This window comes from Myodes glareolus, chromosome 7 (genome assembly GCF_982192425.1).
Source record: "Myodes glareolus chromosome 7, mMyoGla1.1, whole genome shotgun sequence".
NCBI lineage: Eukaryota > Metazoa > Chordata > Mammalia > Rodentia > Cricetidae > Myodes > Myodes glareolus.
In genome coordinates, this window is record NC_142032.1 from 98,364,166 (window position 1) to 98,387,533 (window position 23,368).

The following is a 23,368-nucleotide window of genomic DNA, read 5'->3' on the forward strand; positions in this document are numbered from 1 at the left end:
GGAAGGAGAAGACACAAGTCTCATCTAAGCATTATACTGAAGTACAATTTTTATGGCATTTTATTACTTTAAATCATATAACAAGGGAGTCATTCAGTATGAATAATTCACTGCAATAAGAACCTGACCAAAGGTTTTAATATGAACTCAGAGATCGAAAAGTAACAAAGATCACGGCTTGTATAACAGTTAAAGAGTTGTATGATGGTAAAAATAGAGAGGAGATTGATTTGCTCTATATGGTCATAATTGGAAGAATGGAACCAGTGGTCTCTAAATCCATCTTCAGGGTATTGGTATGATTGTTTTAGATTCACATAGATAGTCAAAAGAATGCATAGTTAAGCAGTCCTAGTCTAGTAATAGTTATGTACATCATGTATCCATGAATATCTCAACTACTAGAATGTAGTTACTATTGCAAGGTGGTCTCATAAATTGTTACATTGTTCATCTGTTCTTCCATCACAGAAAATGAAGTCCAGTAAAAAAAAATCTCATCTAAGAGATGGATTGTTGATCCATTTAGGTTTTCCTCTTTCTGTGAGTTAACATCACTTTAAAAGGAAATGTTAAGAATAATAACATACCTCTGTACCTCAGGCAAATACAGACCAAACACAGAATGAAGACAGAGATGTCAGGCTCTCATCCTGCTTTAGTTACTGTGGACAAAAGTGAAGAGTCAACGTTTTTACACAAGTGCTCCACCAACTGGTGAACAGGAATTCAAACAGATGAGCTAGCTCAGGAATGGCTTTCCAGACTGAAGCCCTTAATAGACATCTTGGTTAACTCTGTCTTGCTTAGCAAATATGAGTAAAGTTTCCTTTCAGTCTGTATTCAGATGTTTGTGTTAACTTAAGCTTTCAATATTTGTGTGAAATTGCCAAAGATTAAGATTTCTTCGGTCTATGATAAACATTTCATTTGGAAAACCTAAACTATCTTCATTCATGATGTAAACTTATTTGAATTCATACGACTTCCTCCACTTCTTCACAAGTATTTTGTATTGCAAGGAATACAGATAGTGATCAATTAAATAATAGTAATATAACGTGATTGCATTCATTTTCATTTCTCAAACAGCAAATTTTGTCAAAAATCATTTATAAAGCTATAAATAATCTGTAAATCTTCTAGGTGAAGAGCTTGTTAGATCAAATCTTTGCCCAAGTTTTTTTTACTGTGCTGTTCATTTTTATGCTATTGGTTTTTAAGGGTTACATATATATAGAATGATACTACTTTATTAGATATTATATATTTTCTTCAAACATATAATTTTTGTCTCAGTTAGTCTTCAGTTACTGTGCAAAGATACCATGATCTGGCAACACTTATAACAGAAATTATTTATTTGATACATTGACAGTTTCAGAGATTTGATACATTTTCATAATGACAGGGAATATGCCAGCATGCAGGAAGACATAATAGCTAAGAATTCTACATCTGGATCAATAGATAGCAGGAGGACAGAGGCCAGGGAACTTGCTTGAGCCTTTGTAAGACCAAATCCCATGCCAGTGACAGAATTCCTCTAACAAGGCCATGCATACTTAATGCACTCAGTTTGTGTGAAACACTGGTGGCAAAGTATTCAAATCCATAGTGGACATTCTCTTTCTTTTTTATTTTATTTTATATAACAATCCAAGTTCCATCTTCCTCCCTCTTTTTCTTCCTTTACCTTCCCCCCACCCCACTCCCCATCCATTCCTTAGAGAGAGAGTGAGGCTTTCCATGGGGAACAAAGAATATCTGTCATATCACTTAATGCAGGGTGAAGGCCCTTCTCCCTGAATCTAGGCTGAGCAAGGTATTCCTCCATAAGGAATGGGTTCTACCACATTCCACTCCCTGGCCCCCATTGGCCTACAGCCATATCATAATGCAAAATGCATCCAGTGAAACTTCAAAAATCCCCACAGCCTGTCACAGCTTCAACAATGTTTAAAGTACAAATTCCCTTCTGAGATTCCAGGAAATCACTTAACTCTAAACCCCTGTGAAAACAAAATAAAAAAAAATACCACATACTTCCAACATACAGTGTCGCTCAATATGCACTACTATTCCAAAATTTGGGAAAAGGAGCATAGTGAAAACCATTCCAGCAGGTTCAGTGTCAAGTACAGAATGCTGCATTTTAAGTATACTATACTATATGAGTTCAGAGTTGGAAGCAAGGATGAAAAGAGAGATGGTAAAGAATCTTCTGAGACTCATAAAAATCTCTTAAATGTAATTTCATATAAAATCAAAATAAAAAAACAAGTCACATGCTTCTAACATATAATTGCACAGGATATACATCACCATTCCAAAAGGGAGGAAAGAGAGCATAGTGAGGAAATACGAGACCAAAGCAAAACCAAAAACTAGCAGGACAAACTTTAATTTCTGCATCTCTGTGTTTGATGTCAAAGTATTCTTCAGATTTCCTAGTCCTATCAGCTTTGTTGACTGAAACACATGTTTCTCTCTTTTGCTTTTTCTACAATAAGTCTGCAGCTTTCCTTGGAAGGAATCCTATGTCTCTAAAAAATGTGCAGGTTTCAACTATACAGCTTCACATAATGACTTCTCTGGGCCTCCATTCAGGGATACCCCTGACACATATATGGCCTCTTCAGTTTTCCTTAGCATGGCAGTATATTCTGTAGGTCCTTTCTTGTGTTATTTATTCTAAAGACAGAAAGAGTTGGAAAAAGCTGCCAAGTTCTGCTGCTTGCTAGGGCTGGAACTTTCCCCTTGTTCAAATTCAGTTGCACCAGTTCTGTTTCCCATGGTTTCCTTCACTTCTTGAGTTTGTCTTTAAATCCTTTCCAGAATTTTAAATTTACTTAGATGGGACCTTGTCCTGAGGGCATAACTCTCTTCATTTCATTTAACATCTGACTTTCCTTTAAACTTTTTATCTTCTTAAGCAATGGACCTAGCACCATTATTCTTCCTGCTCTTCTTTTCTCCTCAAACCATACATGTTATAATTTTCTATATGTAGCTTGCTCCTTTTCATCATAAATCTACATAAAAGTGATTGATAGTAACCATAGGAAGAATCAGTACTAGGCTCTCTTGAAATGTTCTTTGCCTATACCAATAATCCCAAACTTTTCAAGTTACCCTCAGGCAGATTTTTTGGACAAGGGCAAAAATCAGCCACTTTGCTTGCCAAAATATCACCACAACAGACTCTATACCATTTATTAATATTCTTCTCCTCCGAAATCTCTTGAGCCATAATTTACATTGCTCTCACCACCACTGACTTCCATGCTCCCACTCATATGGCTCATTAAGTACTACTTGAAGCAATCATTGCTTCCCTAATCAAAAGTCCCAACATCTGCATTCTGCCAACAAGCAGCATGATAAGGCGTGTCACAGCAATATTCTATTCCTGGTACCAACTGCTGTCTTAAACAGAATTCTATTGCTGTGAAGAGACACCATGACCTTGGAACCTCTTATAAAAGAAAACATTCAACTGGGGCTTGCTTACAGTTTTGGAAGTTTAGTGCATTATCTTCACGGCAGCAAAAATGTTGACACGCAGGCAAGCATGATAGCTGAGAATTGTACATCCAAATCCTAAAGGCAGCAAGAAGAGAGAGCTATTGGGCCTGCCTTGAGTTTTGAAACCTCAAAGTCCACCCTTAGTGATATACTTAGTACACAAGACGACATCCCCTGTTCCTTTCAAATAGTGCCAATTGCTGGGACTAAACCTTCAAATACATGAACCTATAGGGAGGCATTCTTACTCAAACCACCACCTTCCACTCACTGGTCACCACAGGCTTGTAGCTACATCATAACCCAAATATTAACTTCTTGCTTCTTTCATTTTGTCTTTCAACAGAGTATAAATTTTTACTTCAGTGGAGTTGCATGGTGCTAGTCAGTTTTCTGTTACTGTGACTAAATCTCTGTAAGTCAACTTAAAGGAGAAAGACTTTGCTGAGAGTTTCTGAGAATTTAGTCCATGATCAGCTCATTCCCTTATCATGGTTCTGTGATAAAGCATATCACTGCAGTGCAAATGTGGAACAGAGCAAGGATAATCACCTCATTATAAACAAAATACATAGACTGACAAATAGGCAAAAAGCAGAATACACCATCCAGAGGCTTGCTTCAGTATAACCTACTTCATCCAACTAGGCAGTGCCTCCTAAGGTTTATGTTGTCACCCAGAAGGAGCACCAAATGGATACTAAGTCCCTAGCATGTCCCTTTGGAATGAAAGTTTAGATACGAATTGAAATACTGACCAATCAATACATTATTTCATTTGGTTACTATATAAACATCATAATCATGCATGGAAAATCTAGGATTTTTCCTATCATAGCTTTTAAGAGATTTGAGCTTTATGTTCTACATTTAAGTTGTGTTTCCATTTATACTTTGTTTTTCAAATATTTAAAATTTTTGATGATTTTATACAGTGTGATTTGATCATATTTATCTATTTCTACCAACTCTTAATAGACCCACCTCTATTCCCTATTGACTAAACTCTGCATCTTCTCTTTTATTTTTCCAAATCTAACAAGTGCAGTTTTGGGTGTGTGATCATTCACAGCAGCATAGTCACTTAGAAGTGCCACACATTGAGGAAAACTAACTTTTAGTCTCTCAGTAGGTTTCAGATATCAATAGTTTTTCAGCTAGGAGTGGGACGCTGTGCCTAACTCTGTTGTCAATGTTGGGATTTTGTTAGACCTGGATTTGTGCAAATCTTGTACATTGAACTCACAACTCACAATTGTTGTTAGTTCACATATTCATCTTCACTAATGTATCTAGAAAATACTGTTTCTTTGCAGTTATCTACCACCTCTGACTCTTAAATCTTTCTGCCTCATCTCCTGCAAGGATACCTAAATCTACTAAATTGTAGGTATGATAATGATGTCCCAAAAAGGGCTGGGAACTGCAGTTTCTTATTCTCTGAGCCATGACAAGTTGTGAATCTCTGTTAACTGCAACTTGCTACAAAAAGAAACTTCTCTAATGAGGTTTGATATACCCACTGATCCATGGGTGTAGTCATTAGGAGTCAGACTAATGTTGTGTAGATTTAGCAGACAGTAAGACAAGGCTCTCCTATTGGGCCTATGACATGTGTAGGCACAGGCCCACTTAATGGTACCAGGTTTGGGTATCATCTTTAAAAGTTTGTAAATCTGGTGAGAAAGCAATCCATTCCTATTATTTTCAGGTCACTATTCCCACAGAAGGTATGTGTTTTTCAGGTTGGTCATTAATGTACCTTACAGAGCTTTCTAATGGGTAAGATTGATGAACATTTTTTTGTGAGAAACAAAAAGGCATTGGCTGAATGCCTGAGCAACAGATGAAGTTCTGAGTAAATGTGTTATTGACATAACATAGCACGTCAAAGACTCCAATAATTCAGAACAATAACTCAGGCTTCTGCTTCTGAGGCTCTGAGGGAAATGATAAATTCTTCCTCTGGTCTGAGTGTGAATGTTGACAGTGTAAACAGAAACTTTCTACCTCAGTGTCCTCCTCCTGGATGACTGCAGCTTGAGTCTGGAGAGGTGGTACCAACGTGGGTGTCCCAGAACCTTGGCAGCCAAAATGGTGGTAAGGATTACTTTGTGCGGCCCTGTTCATTGTGATTCAGGAGACCTACAAACTAGCTGTTTGAGGAGTACTCTGTCTGCTGGGGAGAGTGGGGGCAAGTTCAGAGGCATTTGAGTCCATTGGTATGGGGGCAGGGAGACAACTGTCAGCATGTGAATGGAGAACAGACCTCAGAAGGGAGAGATAGGGTAGGGACCCAGCCAGTGGAGGAGTTTGGGCTGGTAAGTGGTGATAAAGGAGGAAGGGCAGGCCATAAAGGAGCTTGAAAGGTCTTAAACCATAGGAGAACGTGGAGTTACCAGGAGACAGATAAGGACAATGGGAAAGAGGACAGGCCCAGATAACCAAGTCAATGGAAAGCTTGATTTTAGTTGTTTTTTGATAAATCCATTGACCCTCTCCACCGTTCCCAAGGATTATGGGTGGTTAGGGATGTGGAGCTTCCAGGAGATGTTGAGAGGTTCTGATACGAGCTCCATGACTCTGGAAGTGAAGGCTGGCCCATTGTTTGGATTGTCTGTTGAATGCCTAACCAAGGAATGATGTGGTCTAGGAGCCACCACATATGTTATTTCCCTGGAAGCAGGTGTTGGTAAGGATGGACTTCCATGCATGGCATACAGGATGAGCCCACATGGGGTCATTGTGATTCCCAGTGTCCAGGCTGCTGGCAGATAGGGCATGGCCTTGGAGACAGCTGAGGCTCTGGACAATATCTTGCCAAATGACCATTATGGCTACATTTGTAGCAGGCTACTAGCGAAGTTGACTTAGGCTGAACTCTGTCAAGAATTCTGGCCTTGTTCATGGTTGACTTCCCTTGTCCTCCTTCTAAGGATCCCGGTGACCTCCAGGCAACTGCTAAGACCTGGGCATGGAGCATAGCAGCCTATAGCAGCCTTGTCTCTCAGGAAGGCTCAGCTGCCTCTTTTCGGGCATTAAAAACTTTAAATGTCATTTTCACCAATTCCTGTAGGGGAGTTTGAGGACCTTTCTCAGCCTTATAAAATTTCTTTCTAATACCTGATGCTGACAGAGAAATGAAATGGGTAGCCAGGACCGTGGCTCCTGCTGGGAGGCTGGGTCTAGTCAAGTGTATTGAACCGTGGTCTCTTTTATTGTTTTAAAACATGGCCAGATTTTCATCAGCTTGCTGTGTGATCTCTCAGAGATTGTCGAAGTTAACAACTTTTTACTAGATCATCTCCATACCCTGAAGGAGGCAGCAGACCATGATTGATAATCCCAGTATGGTTCTGTAGCTGGCACAGATAAGTCCCCCACAGGGACTGTACTGTCCACAAGGTGGGTCTGGTCTGTGTACTCTCTAGCTGCTGCCTGAACCCACTTTGCTCTTCAGGAGTGAGAGTAGAGACCTGGATGACATAGAGATCATGCCAAGTTAAATTGATAGTAAATCTCCTTGATATAAACAGAAGGAATAGCAGAGAAGGGACCCAACTGCTTTTCTAATTGTGTGAGTTCCTGAATAAAGAAGGGAACGTGGACTCTAACAATTCCATCAGCTCCTGCTACATCTCAGAGAGGGCAGAGAAGGGCAGGGGTTTGGTGAAACCTGGTATGAGAAGAGACAGGGAAGGGTTAGGCAAATGTGTAGAAGGGATCCAAGAGGTGGGTTGTGACATGGTAGGGTAGGGAAAGGCAGTAGGAGGAAGAGGAGGGGAGCAAGGAGAGTAAGGAGGAGGAAGTTGGCTTTCAACTTTCTCTTTGGCTAGGGAGGAAATGGGAAGGAGTGGATAGGGGAAGGATTGTGAAGAATGTTGCCTCATAGGAGGTGGTTGGGTAGTCAGGGTTTGAGGGTGTGGGAGAAGGGCCAGTGTCTCTGGTAGCATGGTCATGGTAGAACATTCAGGGTCTCAATTCCCAGACAGTCGGGAATCTAGAGGTGGTGTGGCCGTGGTGACCAAAGTCAGTGCTGTAAGACACTGGCTACTGAGGGAAGAATGGGAGTGCAGTGCTCAGAAACGAAGGACATGTGAGAGCTCTGTCCACTTATTCCCAAGTTGGAAAAAATTTTCAAGGTCACGGAGGATGGAAAATTCAATTGTTCCCTCCAGGTGGACACTGTGTCCCATTATCAAGGTCATATTGAGGCCAGATCTTAAACCACATAGAGATTTAGCCAGTGGGGACAGATGATATCAGACAGTTCCAATTGGGAAAGATTTTGTAAAAAACAGCTCAAGGGCATTTGAGAATCTGGCTTCAAATTACAGGTGCCAATCTCACAAGCCTATGCCAAACCCAAAGCCTAATGCAAAGTGTCCACTGTGGTATACTTTTGGGTCAAAAAACCAGAGAAATTCCTTAAAAGGATCTCTCCTGATGAAGTTACCCCATGGAGACAAAGAAGGTCCTTGTCCTGGTCAGGTCTGGGGTCTGGCACAGCCCCGTCTTTGCAGAAAAGCCAAAATCATACGAAGCCCTCGGCCTATAAAGGCAATGACTGGAAATTGGAACTCAGGCAGATGACGCCAATCTTAGCCTGCAGAGAGCAGGTGCGAGGGAGGGTGTTTTTTCCAATATGTGGCCCTGGGCCAGTGAGAAAAACAGCCTCTCAGTGTGACATCCAGATGAGACGTTTTTACAGCCTATAAACTTGTCTGCTGATGCAATCATCTGAATCAGAACAAATCAAACTGAATTAGAAAATGCACAGGTTTAATGGATACTAGCACTCCCAGTGACATTCCAGCTCCGCAGCAAGAAGACAGGAAAGAAGATTGGAAACCACATGTTTGTTCTATGGGTTGCTATTTAAATACCCTGTGGGAGTGGTCTTGATCATCTCTCGGGAGGGGTTATTATTTGGCAGATTATTCTTGGGGGTGAAGTCTGGACTGAGGCAACTCCCAGGTGATGAGACTTCCATCCAAACATTCCAGACTGGGTATATGGATGCCAGGGACAGGGGTGAAGGCTTAATCCAAACACCTTCCAACAGTGAGTAATACTCGAATGATCTCAAACTTTCTGCTATGTGGCTGTGCTTTTTTCATTCCCTGATCATCCTAAATAGGTCAGTCCTTGAAGCCATTCTGGTCAGACTTTCCCCTCAAGTAGCATGCTTGGTACCTTTCAGTACTCTGAAAGTTAACAAGTAGGGATGAAATTCCCAAGGAAGTACTGGCTTCATCTATTCATATTCTAAGATTCAATATGGAGTGTCTTCAGAAATGAGTTCTTAACAACAAATTCTAGAATAGAGGAAAGAACATTGACCATAGTTTGCTATGTTTTTATGTCTGTAGGTCCCCACTAGCCAACAAATCCAAGACGGATAATACTGTATTTTCTATCATGTTTTTATTTGTCAGCCTATGGTGTCTAGTAGAATATGTGCACATTTATATAATAAATAAAATTTCAATGCTTTTAAATAGGTGTACATATATATTCTTAAAAAGCATCTACAGTAGTATGTTTCTTAGTGACCTTTTTGAAGGGTCTTCAATTTAGTTATCCATCCATACATTCCCTCCTCTACCATCACACTTTTCCCACAGACGTGTTCTGTTACTATCTTTCACCCATTTATGTCACTGTGTTGTGTCTCCCTACTCTTAAAATGCTGTCATGGCCCATTAATAATTTCGTAAAATTCACACATATATATTATAGCTGGTAATAAATCTCATAAAGATATTTCAATTCAAGTATATTACGTAGTTTACCCATATTCAAAAGGTTTCATATTAGGAGTTCAAAGGACTCTGTTTTTTTATATTTATTAGAAAAGACACTACTTCCATAGACAGACAGCAGACAGTACAGCAAAGATGCTAAGTCAATATCAGACAGACAAGACAAAAAGAAGCTCCCTTCTCATACACTTTAGAGGTTGAAGTATGTTCTAGGCCAGTGATTGATTACCAGTCCATAGTGAATGCATACAGTCAGGCTGTCTAATGGTTGCAGGGAGTCTGTCTCTCAGACCTGGGCCAAAATCTTATGTGGTTGTAGTTAAGAGAAACAATATAGAAGAAAGAAGTTAATAGAATGGCTTTACAAAATGGCAGGGCCCTGCCTAATATATTTACTCTCTATAACATATTCCTTTGCACCTTCCATCTCTTTGTCCCATTCATTCTCAACATAGTTTTTCTAAGTTTATTTATTGCTAGTTATGTGCACCCATGTTTTGCCAGCATGTATGCTTGTTCACAACATGCATGCCTGGTGGTTGTGGAGGCCAGAAGGCACATGGTCCTCTAAAACTGTCATTACAGATAAATGTATGCTGCCATGTGGTTACTAGGAGCCAAGAGCAGGTCTTCTGCTAGAACAAGTACTCTTAACCTCTGAACCATCTCTCTAGGTCATTCACACAGTCTGCTTCTGATTTATCATCATATAAGCTATATATTTATGTATGAAGGATCTCATCTATTTATGTAACATGAAAACTCCATTGAAAATCAAATGCTGCGTTTTCACAGCCTGGTATATTATATTTAATATAATTTCTTTCTTCATCCATTTTCCAGAAAACAATTTAATTATTTTGACAGAATAAACCATAAAGTATATATATATATATATATATATATATATATATTCTATATTTTGGGTTTTGTTAATTTATTTATTCATTTTACAACCCAGCTATAGTTTCCCTTCCCTCTTCTCCTCCTACTCCCTTCCTTCTCCCTCTTCTCTTTCCAGTCCCACTCCACTCCTCCTCCATTTCTGTTCAGAAAAGGGCAAGTCTCCAATGGATATCAATAAAACATCTCATATCCAGAATCTCTGTGTATTAAGATGAGCCGGTGTGAGAAGTAGGGTCCCAATGTCAGCAAAACAATTTTATTCCATATTTTTATTATTCATTCATTCATTTATTTTGAATGAAATAGTTTTTTAGTAATTTCTTTCTTTTCTAGTTCATTATTAGTACTTGAAAAGATTGTGATACTTTTAATATTTATATTGTATACTAATAGTGTGATGAAAGTATTTGTCAATTATAACAGTTTTATGATGGAGGCTTTAGAGTATCTAATGTATAGGATCACATCATCTTCAGATGGTGATACTTGGATTTTTTTTCCCTTCCTTATTTGTTCACCTTTATTTATTTCTGATGCCTAGTTAATCTACCTAGGACCTTAAGGACTGTAAGATTACTAGGTCATAAAATGGACTTCCTTGTCTCAATCCTGATTTTAAAGTAAGTACTATTAATTTGTCCTCATTGATACAGTGTTGGATATGTGTTTGTCAGAGGTGCCCTGTAATATGTTGAGTTACGCTCCAACCTTTCAAACCTAACTTGTGTTCAAGCTTTGTCATTCTATCTTGGCATTCATTCAATCTTTTAGTTTCCCAGTGAATATTTTTATATTAATATCAAGGTTTATTTTTGGGTTAATCCCATTAACCCTCTCAGGCTCCAGAAAGATTCACTGTGGCAGGCAAAACCTGGATGATTAGATCTGAGGGTAAACATAATAAATCAACTCCTATATGTTACCACTACATGCTCTTTATTCCGTTGTGTGAAGAAGTAGCCAAAAGAACAAGGAGTGTCTCCACGAGGTTTCTAGTTTTTACATAGTTAGCAAATTCCACAGACAAAGACAATGATAATATGCATATCAAGGTCACAAAAAGGGCAGATAGAACCTGACAAAGCAGTGCTCTGAAACAGGTGACTCCACCCAGGAAAGAACCAGCATCCAAGGGGAAATATCTGACATCACAAACCATTAGATAAAGTTACTAAAGATCCCTGAACCTGGACTTCACCCACACCCAGACCTGCCTGTCTGCTAAGGGCAGAGGATGCTGCCTTCCTGTTCAGTGTCTATCTTCTATAAAAATTTCTATATGGTCTTTTAGCAAGTAATTTTGTGGAATTGAATCTCTGTAAATTCCAATAACTTCTGGAGAATATAGAAACAAGATAGCATTCACTGTATTTTCCATATTTAATGAAGGAACTTGTGAAATTATGGCCTCTATAAAAGTAAAAGATTCTCATTATACTCCAAAACAGTTATTCTAGCTGAAGAGATGAGGAAAATGTAGATGCTTTGTGAAGTAGGAGGGAGACTTGAAACCACAGAGACAGCATCGAATTAACTCAAAGAAACCCCATTGGAATAGTCCACAGACTGAGCCTCCCTTTTTGACATCTGGTAGAATAATGGTCATGTACAACACCTTATGTTAAATTAAATTGTATTTTGGGGTGCAATTAACAGAATTTTATGGTATTTATATTCTTTGCCCTTAAAAGTTGGAAACATGTGATTTGCTTTGTGATTTTTAAAGAGTTACAATTCAGAAATTATCTTTAGTCTCAGAAGAGTCTTTTGAACTTGAATTTTTAAAGAGTGTTGAGAATTAAAGATGATGAGACCATTTGAAATTAGATGAAATGCATTTTGCATTATACATTTATTGGGGGCTGAAAGTAGAATACAGTGGTTTAAATGAAAATGATACCCATAGGGTCATATTTGAATGTTTGTTCCACAGCGGTGGAAATTCTTGAGAAGAATTGGCAATTGTGGACTTGTTGGAGAAGGTTTGTCACTAGGTATGAGATTTGAGGATTCAAAAGACCACAGCCATTTCCATTTCCTATTCCTCTCTCTTTATTGTGGTTTTGTCTTAAGACAAGAGCTCTCATCTACCATTCCAGAACCATGCCTTCCTGACTACTATCATCCTCCTGGCCATGACGGTGATAGACTCTAACCATGTGACCTCACAAGCCCCAAATTAGACATATTTTCTAAGTTGCCGTGATCATGGTGTTTTATCACATCAATAGAAATATTTTAAAACAATATCCTAGGGCAGAAGGAAATGTTAGAAGCTAGTGGCAAGCATAAAACAGAAATTCATTTATAATGATTAGAGACCAACACAATATTGCATAATTTGATTTGTATTGAGGAAAATATAAATTGAAACAGTCAACATAGTTTTCATAGAAACAAATAAAAATCTTAATCAGCATAAGGAAATTAATTTTTGTCAAATAAAATGTTGGTTGTCACCTAATAATGTTTTCAAATTTAACCATTAGTGGTTCTGGCTTGAGTCAATGTAGAAGGAAATAATACTTGAAGCCAGTCAGTTAGATTGAACCTCTTAATGGCAGCCAGACATACAAATTATTTACAGTAAACAGAAAATGACAGGACAGAAGTTTTAAGTTAACATAAATTAGACAATTAGAAGAAAGCTTGAGAAGCCTTCAAGACTAGCCTCCTAAAAACACTTAAATTTGGGTCATATGAATCAGATATCTTACATTTGGACACGTACTAAATAAGTATCTGTTCTTCACAGAGCCATGGCAACAACAAAGCGTGTTCAGTCCAGAAGCAGAAGGCAGCTAGATCTCCAGGAGATGCTGACAGAAGTGGGGTTGTCTGTTGACTCCTGGTTGCATAAGCTTCGGGAAGACCTGGGTGTGACCTGTGCCCTGGACTTACTATACTTAGAAGAAAAAGACTTCCAGAAGCTGAAGTCCCAGACACAGCACACATGGGAAGAAGAGGCCCTGGAGAAGCTGCTTGAGCTCTCACAGCCAAACAATGTTGCAGAGTTCCAGAAGACTTCAGGGGAGATGATAGAGAGCAGACAGCAGCAGGCAGGACAGGCACTGCAGGAACTGAGGGCCTTAGAGTCAGAAGGGAAGCACAGAGAAGAGGAAGAAGTTAAGAAAAAAGAAGCAGAGCTGAGACAAGCAATGGAGATCCCTGAAGAGTGCTGGCCAAGGCTGGAAGTACCCCTAAAAGATGTCACTGAAACAATGGAAAGACATCTCAAAGACATGGAGCAAAATCTTTCCTACAGTGGAAACCTCCCAGATAGAGATCTGGTAAAATGGGCATCTGGAGGGCTGGCTCTGCAGGGAATTTATAAGACAAGCAATGGAAAGGACCAATTAGCAAAGAGAGAGGAGCTACTCAGGGTCCCCAGCGAATTCTTTCTCTTTGGACCTGAGCAAGGAAAAATGATGGACACAAAAGAATTCATGTCTTCTCAAGCAGAATCTCTGTTCCCTGAAAGAGTGGAGAAACTGGGATTTAGAACAATGATATCAGCCAAGGGTGAACACTTGGAATTTAGTCAAGAATGTGGTAAAGATCAAAGCAAACAATCTGAATCTAAGGACACACAGCAATCAAATTCAGAGCACTCTTATTTCTCTTCAGTCAAGTACAGCTACGTGCCCCTGGCCTCCTGCCACTTTCGAAGTCATCAGCTCCAGCTCTCTGAGGCTGCTCTCAATGAACTGAAAATCATTGAGGAACAACTGGAACACACTGATGGACCAGACAGATACTTATTACTGAGAAATAGTACTGAAAACTTCTTCAACAGATTTGGTTCTCATGCTAATCAAGGCCCTCTGCATCTTGGGGGAATATTCTACTGGAAGGCCATTTCAGAAGGGTTCAGAAGTGACCAGCTGGGTTGTGTGAAGAAGCAGACAGAAGAGGCTTTAGATTGTTACATAACAGAGAGCTCCAGTGGCTCTGAAGGTGAAGTTGAGGCAAGGATTAAAATGACAGAATCACGTTATGTAAGATCATGCCAGAATACACCTAATCAACAGCTCCAAATCAACGTCCAATTTTCTGAGTCCAAGATAGGTGGACCATCAGAAGCAAATGGAATTTTCCAGTGGACAGCTGGTCTACTTGCCAACAACAAAACATGGTCTGTTATTGATAAGGGAATTAGGCTGGTGCCTGTTTGGAGCATCATCCTCAGAAGTCACAAAAGTGATTTTAAGGACCCCTTTCAAGTGGCTAAATGCCTGAAAGAAAACTATTCTGTGCTGTCTGGCCTTCCTACTCAGATCCAGGATGAAGAATTTTTCAGTATAATTCAAGAAACTAGACTTTTACAAAAGAATATTAAATTCCAAGCAGGTTATGATGGTGATGAGAAACTTAAGGAAGTGATAGATGGTTGTGTGTACAAATTTACGAACTTTCTGAAGGCCCCATCTAGCATGGAGTGGATACACCAGTTAGAATCAGAGGGACAACAAGAAAAAATCACCTCATTTTCTGAATTTCTTCAGTCCTTAAAGGAAATACAAAAAAGCCTAGAAGGGAGTATGAAAAAGAAATCTCCACAAGCAGTGAAAGAAGCTCAAAGAAAAGCCACATGTGAAGTCACCACATTGTTTGGTATGTTCTTGAACTACCTTAGAGAAGAAGATCAGCCTGACCTGCAGTTGCTACTAATCTCTATTGCAGCTGGTTTAGGCAATGTGCTGGAAAGTGGTGGTTTCCAGGCTTTCCTGGGATGTGCTGAGTTAAACTTCCTCCTAGATGAAATACAAACTGCCCTACACATATATCAGGAGCTCAAAACAATCTGCCCAGACTGGGCACAGGCATTCCTTGTGCTCAAATCTCTGACAAGCACAGTTGGAAACACAGCCATTTCTCTAGAAGAGAAAAGAGAATTCTTAGCATTTACAAGGAAGCATATAGAGCAGATATTGTCTCCAAAAGTTCCAAATGTCCTCACAAAATCTGGAACAGATCATGATTCCAAGAATCAGGAGACTGACCCGAGATTACACACTGACCGGAATTATAAACACGACATCACTCCTTTGAGGATGGATGAGATGCAATTGCTCAACCATGAAAACAACGAGACTTGTAACAAGCAACAGAATGAAAACAGCAAAGAGGAAATGATAGACAAAGGACCTTTCTTAGGCTTACTACAACGCTTAGGCCTAGAACATCACTACCCAAAAATGATGAGCAAATCTGACTTCCATCTGATCTACAAGACTTCTGTACACAACTCCCAACCAGCATCTGAACAGCAACTTCCCTTCTATTTCCTGCAAAAGCTACTGATGCTAGACTGTGGGTTCAGAAATCTGGTCCTCACAAAGGCTGAAAATGATGAACCTGATAATTTAATTGGTCCCTGTTATGAAGAAATTGATACTTTTGATCCATTCGAAGAGTTGTCTGATGACAGAGATGAACCTACTGATCCTCTCAACACAGAGTCCCAGCCACGCATTCACCCAATGGACATCCAGATGGCCGTTTTTCACTGTGCAGATGATCTTTCCAGGCAATACATTTTGTCCAAACTTTCAATTTGTCAATTTGCACTCCCCCTTGTGGTGCCAAATCCCAACACTTCTCAGATGGAATTCTCTCTTTGGTCTCTCAGACAAATCAGAAGAAGTTGGCAAGAGTCAAGTAAATCACTGGACAAGAGCTACAGTCACAGGAATCAACAGATGTGCTGTGTCTCTACCCCCATTGTGTCCTTCATTAGAGTTGGAAAAGGCTTCTCTGCTTCCAAATCTCAGATCATGAACTCTCTCCTCTATAAACGTAAACATGATGTATTTTTTCACAGGCACTGTAGAGGAAGCAGCAAATATTGTCTTCTCATGGAGGGAGTGGTGGAGATCTCCTGGTTCTGTCCTGGGGGTCAAAATGAGGACACATTTGATAAGTGTGTGGCCTTCACCAATCTTCATGGAGATGCCAAAGAACATAGACAACAACTCAGCTTCCTGCAGGAAATCTCTTCTGTCATTGTGGTCCTCATGTCATCTTCTGATGGCAATAAAGAAAACCAGAATATTGTGAGACACTTGAGTCAGTCTTCAACACCTCTATTGTGCTTGTTGGATGATAAAAAAAATGTCTTGGTTAATAATTCTGGTAGAAGAGTAAGAATTGGTATAAGGGATAGAAATGAGGCAGAATTAACCGAAGAAATCACAAATGCCATAAAACATTTATTAAAACACTCTAATACCTCTTTGAGCTTAGAAGATTGTTCACAGATGGCTCGAAAACAAGGATTCCTGGTTGATGAAGACCAGAAAGACTGCAGGAAGGCTAAAGAAAAGGCTGAGATTATAATGGCCCTACTAGCAAAACAGACATTATCAAAGATAAAAGAAAACTTACTACCACTTCAGGGAAAACTCTGGCACATTTGGTGTAAGAAGGACAAAGAACTCTATCATCTGACAGAAAAAGGAAATCGAAGTATTGAACAACATAAAAGTGATATTGAGGGAGAAAAACAAAAAATACGCCTTCAACAATTAGAAAAGGCCTTTCCTCTCAATGATATCATGGGCTCTTTCCTTAAAACTCTTCAAGAAAAGGCAGAAACTCCTTCCAAAGAGTACATCTTGACCTGGTTGAGTCTGCTTTTACATAACTTAACTAAAGAACATTTAGAAAAATTGCAGGAGAAACAAAGGTTTTTGTGGTCATTGGAACAAACAGAAGGACATAGAAAGCATGAAAGCAACTTCTTGATTGATCAGCAGAATCAGATAGAAGCCATCACCATGGAGATTTATGACTGTACATTTGGCATTGAGCACCTTCTCAGAGAAGTTGCCCAGATCTATGAAGCTCTGGAAGATACTTCCTCCCCTAGAGATAGCCTTTTTCTCTGCCTCCCCCAGATTGCTGCAGACCTGATGATTGCTGGTCTTCCCATTGAGCTGATGGATGGGGATGCTTCATATGTGCCTCTAAAGTGGGTGGCAGCTGTTTTGGACAAGCTCTCAGAGACACTTGGAGACAAAAGGTTGTTTGTTCTCTCTATCCTTGGGCTGCAGAGCTCAGGGAAGTCCACCCTACTAAATGCCCTGTTTGGGCTGCAGTTCACAGCCAGTGCAGGCAGGTGCACCAAGGGGGCCTACATGCAGCTCCTGAAGGTTGAAGAGCCATTCACAGATGAACTTGACATTGATTTTGTGCTCGTTGTAGACACAGAAGGACTTCGGGCTCCAGAACTCAAAAACAAATCCCAGAACTGGGACAATGAGATGGCAACATTTGTTACTGGTCTTGGAAACTTGACTTTGATCAATATTTTTGGGGAGAATCCAGCAGAGATGCAGGATGTCCTACAAATAGTTGTCCAGGCTTTTCTCAGAATGAAACAAGTGAAAATCTCTCCGAGTTGCATCTTTGTCCATCAAAACGTGGGAGAAGTTACAGCTAAAGATCAAACAGTTGAAGGCCGAAGGAGACTGGAGCAGAGACTGGATGAGATGACAGCATTAGCTGCTGAGGTGGAAGAGTGTTCAAACATAACCCGCTTCAGCGATGTAATTAAATTTAATGTTAAGAACCATGTCTACTACTTTGCTCACCTCTGGGATGGCAACCCCCCAATGGCCTCTCCTAATCCTTATTATAGCTACAATGTCCAGGAATTGAAGAGTGTGATTCTTCAGACTGCCCAGCAGGAATCCAGGAAAAGGATCATGAAAATCTCAGATGTAAAATTCCGAGTTCAAGATTTGTGGAAAGCCCTGGTCAGTGAGAATTTCATTTTCAATTTCAGAAACACCAAGGAAGTCATAGCCATGAGCAAACTGGAGACTATATATAATCACTGGACCTGGGAGTTGAGGAGCCATGTGCTGGAATTACAAAACCAGTTGAACAATCAGATTCAGAATTCAAAAATAAAGACAATCACAACCAATACACTAGAGGGTCCACTTCACAGAAAATATGAAGCCATCAAGAAAGAATTTGACAAGTATTTTGAAGAAGACCCAGACAGTGAAACATTGGTCCAATGGAAAGCTTATTTTGAACAGAAGCTACAAATGCTTAATGAATTACTTATTTCAGACACTAGAAAGAAAGGCAATGAGCTTCTCAGTCTTAAACAAAGCCAAGAAAGACTAGATAACCAAGTGTCACAATATGAAAACGAACTGTTAGAGAGGAGCCGAGAGTTGGCTTTAAGTGTGAAGGGTAAAGAATTCAGTGATGAAGAGTTACATGAGAAATTCAATCAACTTTGGACAAATTGGATCTCCAATGTGACTCCGAATGTTCCTCTTGTGACAGATCCTAACATTGATTTGGATTCTGAAAATATCCTTTTGGAGCATTTCAAGAAAGAGAAAAATATTATAGAAAAACTTAAAAGCGACTTTGGAGGGATGTTTGAAATCAACTATGACAAACATATCCAAATGAAAAAACAACATGGTTTAATCCCCACAAATCTAGAAACCTCTCATAAAGAATCCATTAAAAATGTTACTCAGAAGATTGATTTAAGATTTGATGAAACAATTAAAAACATTCGGAAGCAACAGTGTGGTTACAGTCAGAATGATTTTCATGAAATCCTGAGGATAATAGAAAATGAAGTGAAATCTGTTCCCCCTGAGGAAGACTACACGTTTACCAGAGACTACACCATTGACTTATCCCTGTGCTTATTCCAGAAGGCATCAAAGAGTTTCAAGGAAATGCATGAGGCATTCAAGATTGCAAACGATCCTGTGAACTATATGAAGAGAAAGAAAGATGACTTCTTCATGAGTTTTAAGATGCGCTGCCAAGGTACTGCTGCCATCACATCCTTTGTTGACTTCCTTTGTCTTAAGCTCACTCCTGCTGTTTCTTCCACCATATGTGGGGAAATGAGTCGTAAAGTAACTAAGGACATGAAATCCACCTGCCCTGCATTCAATGGAAACAGGGCTAACCTGGAGAAACACATTCTCATTTCTCTGGCAGAAGAAGAAAATTTTGAGATGTATTGGAATTACATAAATCAACCAGAACCATATTTTAGGAAATACATTAAAGACCACATTGTAAGGTATTGTTCAGAAAAAGAAGGTGAAAAAATAAAGACTTTTTTAAAAACAAGTTTAGAAGACATCAAGAATGCCATCCTCTCTGCCGTTCAAAATGCCACAGCAGTAACTAAAGATGAAAGCAGCACTGCTTCTCGCTGGTTGGATTTGTTCTGTGATCATCTAGGGAGCAACCTGGTCTTTCCAAGAAGAGACCTGAATAGCATTGAGCACCTGGAGATTAATGATACTGAGTTTCTCAAAGAAGCCATGAATGCAGCTTTGGATCCTGCACTGAGGAAAGTCGAAGAGAATTGCTCAAGTAAGCCCGTAGATGAAATGGTTCCTGACATTGAGAAAATTCTCTCTGACCAGCTCTGTGGCTGCTGGAAACAGTGTCCTTTTTGTAAAGCAATTTGTACCAACACCATTCCGGAACATGAAGGAGACCACAGTGTGTCACTCCACCGCCCTCAGGCTGTACGTGGAGCTAAATGGAAAAACTCAGAGGACTTTGTCACTGAATTCTGTACTAGTTTAGTAGCAAGTGATTATCCTTTTTATGTAAATGACATGCAATTCACATACAAAAGATATCGAGAAGCAGGAGAAAACTATGCCAGGTGGAGCATCACTCCAGACTCATCTACTCAGTCATACTGGAAATGGTTTGTCTGTCACTTTCAAACAGAGCTAGAAAACAGACATGGCAAAACATTTACTGGAAAAGGAACAATACCTGATTCATGGTTCAAAATCACAAAGCAAGAAGTACTCAATGACTTAAAAAATCACAATTAGAATACTAGCAGTTCCACAGAAATTTCAAATTAACCAAGGGACCCTAATATCGATTTAGGACCTACATTCAAGATTCTACCTTATAAAAGAAAAAAGTAACCATTAACAAGTTACTGCTTCCATATTAGAAGATTTTCTACTAAGAAGATTTTTGCACTGTGTTTATTATTCCTGCTTGAGATATAATGTACTCTATATATGAATATACGAATAGACCAATATCCTATCAATAGTCTATTTCATAGTTTATATTCTTAATGTTTCTTTAAACATATAGTGTACTCATGGGAAGTTATCTTATTAGACAAATATTGTAACCTTTCTGGTTGCCACAGATTTCTAGATACACTGATGGGAAATGCAGTCAAAATGCTTCTCTGAGGAAAAGTGTTTAAGTGGATTGTCTCCTCTCTCAAATAATAAGAAACCCTTTCTGACTTCAATGTAACAATCTTCCTTGAGATATGCGGATCCCAAAGCAGAGCAAATTAAGAAGCTTCTGTTCTGCAAGATAGTAAAGCAGGTTTGATCAGGATAAATCCATGATGTCAGTGATCATTACCAATCCAATAAAGGAAAGATAAACAAGAACTATTTTTCTGACAATGGTTTTACTCTTTTCTTACTTTCTGTCTTGGCATTTTTTTCTGTTCATTTATAAAAAGAAAGAACAAATCAAAAATATAGAAATGTAAAAACAGTATTGCCCAACTACAAACCCCAAAACCTACAATAGTTTCCTGCCTGCAAGATAAACTTATTCAATACTGGCATAAATATTATGGGATTAACTGAACACTTTCTGATTTGATTTATGACCCACCCCATAAGATGAAACCTATATGTACACTGCTTAAGTAGCCAAGAACCTCAGATTAGACAATCTTATACCTAGGGAAACTTATTACTATTATTCTGCTAAAGTAACAAAGCATTAAAATGATTGTTATATCAATACATTAGTACATTGGTCAACCCATATCAGAGAAGTTTCTTCTAATAGTCAATGAGAATTAACACAGAAACCAACTGTTAGAAAACATACAGAGAGTGAGAGACTTTGGAGCACTCAGTCCTAAATGGAATATCTTCATCAAATCATCCTCGTGTCTTAAGTAGCTTTATAGTAGAAGAGGCTGAAAATTTGGAAGAGTTAGAGGTCATATACAACTCCAAGAAAACCGTATCGAGCAATCATAACAGGACTGATGTGCATACGAACTTACGGAGACTGTGGCAATGCACGCAAGGTCTTAATAGAGTCGAGCCAGGCACTGTTGCAGCACTGAAAGGGAGAAGTGAACACAGGGTCCCACCCCTAAATAAGAAGTTATCTGCAATTGATACACAGAAAAGGAAAAATCAGTTTCAACCAATGGAATCCTATGGGTATATTATCTACACTGCAAGACATGTCCTATGCACAGGAGTATTTGACAAACAATAAACAAACTCAATGGTATTTTTTCCAGATACTTTTCTTTCAGTTGGCTATCTTTTGGGATTTTCTTTTTGTCTTACCAGAATTTTTTGTTGTTGCTGCTATTTTTTTCTTTCTTGTTAACTTTGAATTTTATTTTGTTTGTGGTTTTTTTTATTTTGTTTGTGTGAAGGAGGTTACTGTAGTTTATTTCTTTTTATAATTTTATTTTTTATCTCAAACATATTTTTCATATTACATTCCAACCCCAGTTTCCTCTCCCTCCCCTTCTCCATTCTCCCATTTTCCCCATCCCACAACTGTCTACTCCTCAGAGTGGGTTAAGGCCTCCCTTGGGACGTCAACAAAGTCTGGGATACCAAGTTGAGGCAGGACCAAGCCCCTGAATCAGGCTGGGTCAGGTATCCCAACATAGGTAATGAATGGGCTCCAAAAAGTCAGTTCATGAACCCAGGATAAGTCCTGGTCCCACTGCCAGGCCCCCACCCCAAACAGATCAAGTCACACAATCATCACCCTCATTCAGAGGATGTAGTTTGGTCCCATTAATGTTCCTCAGGTGTCAGTCCAGAGTGTGTGAGTTGCCACTAGCTCAAGTTGGCCATCCCTGTGGTTTTCCCCATGATGATATTGTCCCCTACCCCTCGCTCATATGATCCCTCCTCCCTCTCTTCAACCGACTCCAGAAGCTCAGTCCAGTGCTTGACTGTGGATCACTGCATCTGCTTCCATCAGTTACTGGATTTAGGTGCTATGGTGGGAATTAGGGTGGTAACAAATCTGATTTCATGGGAAGGCCAGATCAAGCACCCTTTCCACTATTGCCAGGAGTCTTACGTAGTTTGTTTCTAATGTTTTTGTTTGTGGGTTTTTTTTTTTTGAAAAATGAGGGGAAATAGTCAAGTTGTTTGTGTTGGGAGATACAGAGGACTTAGAATGGATTGGAAATGGGTGAAAATATGATCAGAATATAGAAATTAAATTGTTTACAATAAAATTAAAATAGTAAAACAAAATAAAAGCCTGGTGTTGTATATAGGTCTGAGAAGTAAGTATTTCTGAAATTACATTATGGTGGTTTTGTAAAATATGGCTATAATGCTTAATACTAGTTGTCAGTTTGACAGGATCTAGAGTCACCTAGGAGACAAGACCCCAGGAACATACCAGTAAAAGTTTTTTTTCAAATTATATTAGTCTATACCTTGAGAGATGATAGTGATTAGATTTCTGAAACTGGGAGGACCTTCCCTAACTGGTAAGCCCCATTTCATGGACTGAAGCAAAAGGAGGAAGTCACCTGAGCACAGTGCATTAACTACTCCCCATTCACTGACTGAAAATGTAATGAGATCACCTGGATCTAGCTACAGCTTCTGTAATTTACCTGCTCTGAAGTCAAACCGTGAGCTGGAACTGTTCTTCCTTCAACTGACTTTGTCAGGTATTTTAGTCAGTGGTATGTATTGCTACCTGATTTTCCATTCTTGTGATAACATACTATCACCCAAAGCAACTTGCAGAATTAAAAAAAAATAGTTCTGGCCAAAGTTCCAAAAGTCTAAGCATCCATTATAGTGCAGAAAAAGAGAAAAAAAAGCAGGAATGATAATCTGAGAGATCACATCTCAGCTGCACACAAGAAACAGAGTGTGAACTCTAAGTCGATGAGGCTACAAACTCTCAAGCTTGGGTCTTATTTTATACTTCTGCAGCAAAGCTACATAGCTCTAGAAGGAATGACTTGTGTTCTAGAATTTCCACATCTCCCCCCAAAAGTGGCACCAACTGGGGATCAAATGTTAAAATATATACACTTTGGGTCATTTCTTATTCAACCACAATATTTCACTCCTGATCCTTTTAGGATTATGGCC

General features: G+C 39.3%; 1 protein-coding gene across 5 annotated transcripts in view; it reads left to right on the forward strand.

The window, feature by feature from the left end:
• The window catches only part of LOC148121532 (interferon-induced very large GTPase 1-like), a 39,697-nt gene extending 19,056 nt beyond the window's left edge, over positions 1-20,641 (forward strand). For 3 of the 5 annotated variants that reach the window (XM_087908594.1, XM_087908593.1, XM_087908592.1), the window contains one exon: positions 12,955-20,641. In XM_087908594.1, coding sequence (XP_087764720.1) covers positions 12,959-20,050 — 7,092 coding nt within the window. In that variant the 5' untranslated portion in view covers positions 12,955-12,958 and the 3' untranslated portion in view covers positions 20,051-20,641. Of the gene's footprint in view, positions 1-5,609; positions 5,629-10,756; positions 10,820-12,954 lie in introns of those variants that run through there. The other 2 variants (XM_087908595.1, XM_087908591.1) reach the window with 2 other exon arrangements.
• The last annotated feature ends 2,727 nt before the right edge of the window (positions 20,642-23,368 follow it).